General features: G+C 48.9%; 1 protein-coding gene across 4 annotated transcripts; it reads left to right on the top strand.

Moving 5' to 3' along the window:
• The first annotated feature begins 3521 nt into the window (after nt 1-3521).
• Nucleotides 3522-6425, top strand: LOC121482280 (protein ARMCX6-like). 4 transcript variants are annotated; one of them, XM_041740130.1, is made up of 4 exons: nt 3522-3632; nt 3936-4019; nt 4341-4464; nt 4770-6425. In XM_041740130.1, exon 4 carries the CDS (start codon nt 4915-4917, stop codon nt 5815-5817), a length of 903 nt encoding a protein of 300 aa, XP_041596064.1. In that variant the 5' UTR covers nt 3522-3632; nt 3936-4019; nt 4341-4464; nt 4770-4914; the 3' UTR covers nt 5818-6425. The 4 variants fall into 4 exon arrangements, with proteins under 4 accessions (XP_041596064.1, XP_041596067.1, XP_041596066.1 ...); XM_041740133.1 differs by having other exon boundaries at nt 4157-4464; XM_041740132.1 differs by having other exon boundaries at nt 3936-4025.
• The last annotated feature ends 2076 nt before the right edge of the window (nt 6426-8501 follow it).

The raw sequence follows: 8501 nt of genomic DNA, 5'->3' as shown, positions 1-8501 counted from the left end.
TAAATACAACCCTGTGGAATCTTGTCAGGAAAGCCAGATAACTTGCACTTAGACTACAATCCTCTGTGTTTACCATTTCTGAACTGTACCTCTCTGATGTTTAGCTAATGTGAAAATTACAACTAAGACATTCTGTGGTGCATAGGCCCCCAGCACCTCATTCATAGCTGGACAATGGGTTAATATCCAAAGTAGTTAAAAGGCTCCTGCAAATCAACATCTGAAACAACTTTATATTTCTCTCTGGGTAAAAAAAGAAAGTGCATTTTACATTTTAAATACCCCTTTCATTCCCCCCAGCAAAAGGGTAGGCATTGAGACCAAAACAGACCAGCTCAATACTCTCTTACTAAAATTTAAATCTTGAATGCAGATTTAAAAAAACAACAACAACACCGAAAATCAGCGGAATTATGGCATCCTGAAGAGACCGTCTGTGAATTCCTCCTACCTATACCCCTCAGAGCTGACCCTGGTCTTCTACAATCCCTCATTGTTTTAGTTAACCTAGTTTGGTTTCTGTTGCCTGCAACCAAACAAAATTAACTATTACACAATATGAAAACAAAAGCAAATACAAAAAGTAACCCAGCTTTTTAAAATAACAATCTTCTATATTTTTTTCCTCACTCTCTGCAGTCCTATTAGTGTTACCATCTCCTGATGCTTTTTTGTTTGGGGTGATGCTTTCACTCTCTTAAGACAAGACACCTAGCCCATATGACCACATACCAATTTGAGCCAAAAGGTTCCCTTTCAGCAGGGGCTTCACATAGCCTTCTGCAGGCTCAGGAACTTTTTTTTTTTTTAAGATTTTATTTATTCATGATAGTCACACAGAAAGAGACAGAAAGGCAGAGACACAGGCAGAGGGAGAAGCAGGCTCCATGCAGGGAGCCCGACGTGGGATTCGATCCCAGGTCTCCAGGATCGCACCCTGGGCCAAAGGCAGGTGCCAAACCGCTGCACCGCCACCCAGGGATCCCCAGGCTCAGGAACTTTTAACAGGCTTGTTGGAGGAAATGCTTAAGGATTTTCCTTTTTTTTTTTTTTTTTTTTTTTGGCTTTTGAAACAATCTGTCAGGCAAATAACATGCCATTAAACAGTTGTTGAGGGATCCCTGGGTGGCGCAGCGGTTTGGCGCCTGCCTTTGGCCCAGGGCGCGATCCTGGAGACCCGGGATCGAATCCCACATCAGGCTCCCAGCGCATGGAGCCTGCTTCTCACTCTGCCTGTGTCTCTGCCTCTCTCTCTTTCTCTCTGTATGACTATCATAAATAAAAAATAAAAAAAAAAAAAAAAAAAAAAATAAACAGTTGTTGATGGTTGTATAATGGAGAGCAAAGTAGATTTTAAATGCTAGTTTCTAGGTTCCTTGGTAGAAATTGTGGCTTTAAATGACAAAGAGGTGAGATAAATTGAAAGGGTTAGTTTTAAAGAAGGAATGGATTCAACCGAGAAAGGTCTGACAGGGAAAAGTCTGCCAAACTGGGAAAATCTTAGTTGGGAGTTATACATTGGAATAAACTGGAAAACTTACTGAAGTGGGGGAGGGAGATATTTTATACCAGCAAGGAGGGGGAAGAGTGGCACTTTTGTCCTTGAAGCTGTGTTAAGTTTTATATACTGCTTCGTTCGTTCTAATGTATATATTCAAAACAAACAAAACCCACTCCTATAATTACTTAGCAGCCAAAAATGGAATGATGGACAGTTAAGTTTGTTAGTAAGGCTTCATAAATCGAATTCACTTGTCTAGGAGAAAAAAAGGGAGACAAAAAAAACAGTATAAAGAGATGATGCAAAACAAATGTGAAGGTTTTTAGGAAAAAAGGATGTGAGACTGGGGAAAGAAGTTTGGACTATAAAAGTTTTGAAGACCAGAAAGCTGTGATGCGTACTTGACTTGCGAATATTCACCAGCAGGGCCCTCTGGGCTCCCTGGCTCACCTCCTGAAAGGGCCTCCCCCACACCGGGGCCCCTCACAGGGGGAGCTTCCTGCCGGCGGGTCAAATTTCAACATTCTAAGAAAGAGGCTGCCTGAAGGGTCTATATTTAGAGTATGACTCCCTAGCAGGGACAGCTGAATGTCTGGGGACTAACTTCTGCATACTTTGTCCCTGAGTTCTGAGATTAACCTGAGGGGCTTGTATGGGTGGTGCAGTGAAATTGTAACAAAAGGCAGGGAGTGAAAACGCCTCTTTCTCTTGGTGACTGCTTGGGAGCAGGTGAACCATGCTTTTCGTGAGGGACAAATAACACAGATCTCAGGGGTGTTGCAGTGATTCACAGTCACCCATAGACCCTCACCACTGTCTCCATTGGAAGATGTCGAATGAACTCTAGCTGCTGCTAGGATGACATGTAGTATGTGAACAACAAATCCCAGAGGTACTCTCACTAGTCGCATGATTAAATGAAAATGTCATCTGTTGAGTCTCATTTTCATCAGTGGGATAACAGGGACTTCTCTAATTTATGGGTTACATGAATGAAACTTTAGAATAGTTTTTAAATAAAGACTTTTGAATGAAAGCGGGCTAATCTGTGAAGTTACTAATTTCTACAGTTCATCTGAACAGTTTAGATTCATCTGAATTTAGGATCTGCTGAAGTCTGTCCTTTGAAGCCAGAGTGAAAGCCATCCAGTAATATTCTATGAAGTTTTCAGCCATCCGATACTTAATACTATGAGTTTAGCCAGGAATAAGAAAGGGATAATGATTCATTCATCAAAAATGGCAACAATTAAAACACTGACTACCTCACTATAGATTCATTCTATCAGTCAATATATAAATCATATTGAAAGCGCACTGGTTTTGTTTGTAAAGGTATGTTTTTAAAGTTTAATATACTGTTTAAAAGCTGTTATTCCCTGTGCAGTCAGTAGAAAACATTTTCAACAGGGTACAAATCAACTTAACCAAATCAGTGAGGCCTCCCTATCAACTGGGAAATCTTATTTATTACATACATATATACACACACACATATGTACCTAACTTGAATTATTTTTTTCTCCAAGTGAAATAGATTGATTTTATTTTCTGGTGATAAAATAGCATAGCTTGCGTCAGTAAAAAAGGAAGGATGAAATAGAACATAAAAGTATCAAAAATATTAGTAAATTTCTCACTACTACTTGAGCTTCCTTTTATGCAACCTCCCACCCCCAATTTTTGTGCAGAGACTGGATGTGCAAAAGGGCAGAAATTAAGGAATGGCGGAGGGGGGGATAGCAGTTTCGGAGCAAAGGAAAGGATAAGAAATCCGCCCTCCCCCCCAAGAAATCTGAGAAACGGCAGACCCAGGAAAAAATGCAGTACCTTCGCGTACTCAGAGAAAGGCAAATTCAAACATCAGAGAGCCACTGGCCTAATGGTATTGTTATAGAGGAAAAGAGTGACAGGGCCCAGTGCGAAGGGGGGAAGGTGCGGGGCAGGCTGGCGCCTGCCGTACTGCTTCTGGGAGTGGAAATTGGGGGCCAGAGCTCACTGGTGACGTGATCATCACGTGACCAAGAGCTGCCTAGAGCAGAAGTCCTGCTAGCCGCCTCCGTCTGGGTACCAGCCCCCTATTACTCTGCAGGCGTGTGAAGGAAGGAGGAAACTAGCCCCGGACCGCGAGGTCGGTACGAGCCTGGGCTCTGCTTAGAGGCGGGTGGGAATAGGTGAGGGCCAAGGGTGCCTCGGATCCCGGTTCAGGCTGATCCGGGCTACGTCCCCTTCCCGCCTACTTTCTAAATACCGTCGCCCCCCTCCCTTGTGCCCATTTAGTAGAGAGAACTGGCGGACTTTGGGCGGGGGTGAGGGGAGTTAACGGCCTTTGACCGAGACTCCAGAGAAAGGTACCACAATCTGGGTACTCGCGTCCCGAGTCCTGCTCCGTCCACCAAGCACTCCGTCCCCTCGGTTCCCTGTCCATTTGCAGGTCTCTCGGTCCGTTGGCCCATAGGTCGCCCCAAAAGTCGTGCTGAGGGAAGGAGCAAACTGCCTCGGAACCTTGCAGATCCGGGTAAAGGTGGGATGATCCCTGGACCCGGGTGGGGGTGGCGGTGGGGGTGGCGGAGGACGAAGGGCTGGGATCTGCGCGGGCCGGTCCCAGTCGCCCTCTCCTGGCCCCTTCTTTTTCCACACCCCCTCCCATTTCAGTGCAGGGAAAGGGGTGTGGCGGCCTTTGCTGGGGAAATGGCGGACGATAATGGGATGAGATGGGGGAGGAACCCGCCTTTGGAAAATCGGGAAGGTGTGAGAAATATTTTAAAGTCAAAGGCCGAAAAACCAGAAAAGCGGGCCTTAGGACCTGTGTTCTCAGCGCTGATCACATCCACCCCAGTTTCAGTTCTCCAAAGCCGGCTATCTTGCCATCCTTCTGCCGCACTGTTCATCAATCCCTGTGGAAGGAATACTGACAGCAGAAGACGAGGGAAGGAGAAGAAATTCACCTGACTTTGGTGGAGGTTAGTGGGAGAAACTGCCCGTGAATCTGGGGGTGGGGGTGGAGGTGGTGGCGGAAAGTACCCCAAGTGTTTGCCTCTCCCAGCTACACTCCTGGCTATCATAGCACAGCCCCAAACCCTGCCCTTTTCTGTAAGGCCTGGAAGGGAAATAATGGGTGCTGAGGGTAGAGGATGACAAAAAGAAACAAAGAAATAGTTTCCTAATAATCCACCTGTCTCACCCAAAACTCAGACTCCACTATATTTGTGTCATGAGACACAAACTGAGATACGGCACAAGCCCTAATACCATTTTGAACCCATAGATCATGAAAAGAGAGCTACAGGAGACTTGGGGAGACTGAAGAGGACTACACTACACCATTGTAAACCCTGGCCCTAAGAATCCTCTTCAGTCAGGTGGAACAAGACCCTCTCTGGTCCTGTCCAAAGGCTGGGACGCAGTTGAGCATGGGCCGGGCTCGGGAAGTAGGTTGGATGGCAGCAGGACTGATGATTGGGGCTGGTGCCTGCTACTGTGTTTACAAACTAACCATAGGAAGAGATGATAGTGACAAGTCAGAGGAGGAGGAAGAGGAATGGGACGATGACCAGGAGCTGGATGAGGAGGAACCTGACCTTTGGTTTGATTTCACAACTATGGCTCGGCCCTGGAGTGAGAATGGGGATTGGACTGAACCTGGGGCCCCTGGTGGAACCGAGGACAGGCCCTCAGGTGGGGGCAAGGCCAACCGAACATACCCAGTAAAACAGCGCCCATTCCCCTATGAACATAAAAATACTTGGAGTACTCAAAGCTTTAGAAATTTCAGCTGTATTCTTGACCTCTCCAGGCATCCTTTCATTCAGGGAAAAATGTGGTTTGCTCAGCTCAAGGATGCTGGGTTTTCATTTAGCCACGATATCAATAGTCATTTGGCCAGCCTCTCCATTGTTGGAAACACGATCCTCACTCCCCACCCTGCTATTAAGGAGAAGGCTTTATGTGCTCTGGATAACTTGAATGCAAGTGTTGAAAGTCAGGGCCAGATTAAGATGTACGTCAATGAAGTGTGTCGGGAGATTGTGTCACATTGCTGCAACTCATTTCTGCAGCAGGCCGGATTAAATTTGTTAATAAGCATGACAGTTATTAATAACATGCTTGCCAAGTCCGTTTCAGACGTGAAGTTTCCTTTGATATCAGAGGGAAGTGAATGTGCTGAGGTTCAGGTTTTGAAACTATTGATAGGTTTGTCTGAAAAGCCTGTCTTGGCAGGGGAATTGCTGGGGGCCCAAATGCTGCTCTCCTTCACGTCCCTCTTTATCAGGAACGCCAACAGACAGGTTCTCCCCCAAACCCTGGCCTCTTAAATGGCCACCTCGAACAGAATGGAACCGAATCCACCCAAAACCCTTCTGGTGAACACACACTCGTGTCGTTCTCATGCCGAGAATCTGCAGTGGATGCCATCGGAGATCCAGCCTTAGCCAATCACCACATCACGGGGTGAAAGTTACACTTGCTAAATCGAGGACCACACTCTTAGGGGCCAGGCAAGGGTTCTCACAGAGCTTTGAGTGACTCCTTGGTTTTGCAGTCAGTCTGCAGGCAACGTGCATTGTCAATGACTCCCTTGCGGCCTTCCTCGTGTGGCAAAGGGATCCTTTCAGCTGCCAGCTGTGGCTACAGAACATCATATTAGAGCATCACGAGGGATGCCTTGCCTGTGCTGGTCTCCCTGTCTAAGCTGGACCGTTTGGGGGAGACCAGACACATATCGGGCTCGTGCTGAAAATGCATCTGTTGCTGCTTAGGTTGAATTCTTTTTCCTTTACTCCTCCTTTGCGAGGTGATGGATGGTGAACCCGTTGATCCAAAAAGTACACTGCCTTTCTCTGTGCTGTACTGACTTAACTTCACCCACCCAAGCCTATGTTTGTATGTTATCATCAATAAAGTTGTGTGCTTTGATTGACAAAAGCAAGACATGGAACTTGTCCTTGAGTTTACAGTCTACATGCAGAGGAAGACAAAAATATGCAACCAATGCGACCTAAGTAGGGTGCTTGCTCCCTCACAGGTGCATACTTCTCAGTGCTCCTAGGAGGCAGGGGGAGAGGCTGGCTGCATGGCTCAATATAAGCCTCAAGAAGGGGCTGGGGGCTGGGGGCGGAAGCAAGGGAGCAGAGGTGGGCTGTGTGGAATTAGGACTCAAGGAGACAGCACCTGTGAAGCAGGTGACTCAGAGTCTGGCACCTGGAGCAGAGCAATCCCTCGATGAAGATGCCTTTCCTTAACTGCCAGCCTAGACAGAAGGTCAGTATCCTTGGGGTTTGTCTGCACAGCCTTGGGGACCACTCGGCAACACACCTCTGTGCATTTAATGCACAAGAATGGCAATGACGGTTGTCCCTTGCTGTGTGGTATAGTTCTCTCTGTCCTGCGAAGCAGCTGTTAAACCTACCTCCAGGCCCACTCCCTTCCTTGGGACCCCAAGCCCAAATCCCTGGCAGAGTGAGAAGGGTTGGCCCCGCTTCCTTTGGGGAAGCCTCCTTTCTGGCCTCTCCCCGGTACCTTTAGTGACATCCAAGAAGGGGCCAGTGAAGCACCCCCCTCCCCACGAACTCCCCATCAGGGTGGTAAGGCAGACGCTGGGGTTCCTGGCAGGGCTATGGCTGGTCCATCGGGAGACAGCTCTGCCCCTCCCCCCATCCAAGCTCCTGACACCACTTGGAGGAAAGGAGGAACCCAGCCCTGTGTACAGAACCACTCTGTGGATCCGGACGACTCATGCTGCCACCCCTCCCAGCACTGCCAGACCCCTCCTGGCAACCCTTGGCCCCTGCATCACCAAAGCCAGGTTCCCTTCCCTTAGGCAGTGCTGTCTCTGTGCCTATTGCCCTCTCCTTGTCTCGCGGGGATGCTGCTCTGAGCCCTGTGCCCTGGGCATCAGCACTGTGTGTGTGCTCTGCCCTCTGACTGCTCTCCTCCACACAGACCATAGTCTTATTTTTTCCTCCATTCTCCTAGAGTTTGGGTTGCGGGTAGATCACAACTCTTCAGCTTGTACCCATCTGCCCCGCACTTTGGGCTGACTAGCAAGTGTGGGTGGTTGTCTGCCAGCTCCCAGGACCATCTCTGGGGAGTCTTCTAACCTGCAGTGGGGACACTGCCTCTTCCCAGGCACTGGCACCTTAGATGGCCAGCATGTGACTTGTGGTTGCTGTGACGCCACGCCCCCAGCAGGACGTGTCTGCGCGCGCGCGCGCGCGCGCGCGCGCACACACACACACACACACACACACACACACACACACACGCTGGGTGCCACCCTCCCTGGGCTTCCTCTGCTGACTGCTGGATCCTGTCATGTTTGCTAAGAGTTGCTAATGCGACCACCCCTTTCTCCCAAGCCAGCCTCAGGTAGACTGGGCAATGTTTCCAGTCAGTTTGCTCTGCAGGCAGCTCCCACACTCACTTGTCCCAGCGGAGCATGCTTTTGGTCTTTGCTGTCTTCAGCGACAGACACCTCTTTAACCTCAGCAGGAAGGCAGGAGATTTTCTACTTCCTCCTGGCTGGGGGTCCCAAATTAACAGGCACTTCCCTGCTCCTCTGTGCTCTGCCAAATCTCCATTTGAGTGCTGGCACAGTTGTCCTCCATCTCCAAGGCAGGCACTTGGCACTTTTAGGCCACAGCTGACTTCTAACCCAGGGAGGGCCTTGGAGACTTTCTGCTCATCTCCTGAGCAACTGTCTGTCACAGGCAAGCCTTGGCATCCAAGGGTCTCCAGGGTGTGGTCTTGGCCCAAGGCAAGAGCCTCCTGTGCATCTGTTGGCCCTGCCCTCCCCCAAACACTCCCCTGTATGGTAGCTCAGGCCCCCGGTCTGCCCTTTATCCCTTGGTTGGTTGCTGTGCCAGGGCAGGAGCCCTAGGGCCAGTGGAAGGGATTCGGGAGCAGGCCTGCCAGTCAGGGCCTGATTAAGACATTGAGAGGCTATCAGCACCAGGAAGACCATGGTGCCCCCTCCCATACCTAATACAAAATGAAACAG

This window comes from Vulpes lagopus, chromosome X (genome assembly GCF_018345385.1).
Source record: "Vulpes lagopus strain Blue_001 chromosome X, ASM1834538v1, whole genome shotgun sequence".
NCBI classification, from domain to species: domain Eukaryota; kingdom Metazoa; phylum Chordata; class Mammalia; order Carnivora; family Canidae; genus Vulpes; species Vulpes lagopus.
This window is presented reverse-complemented; position numbering and strand designations above follow the sequence as displayed.

What these genes read in the sequence shown, in the direction of transcription:
- LOC121482280 (XM_041740130.1), top strand. Translation starts at nt 4,915, where the DNA reads ATGGGCCGGGCTCGGGAAGTAGGTTGGATGGCAGCAGGACTGATGATT.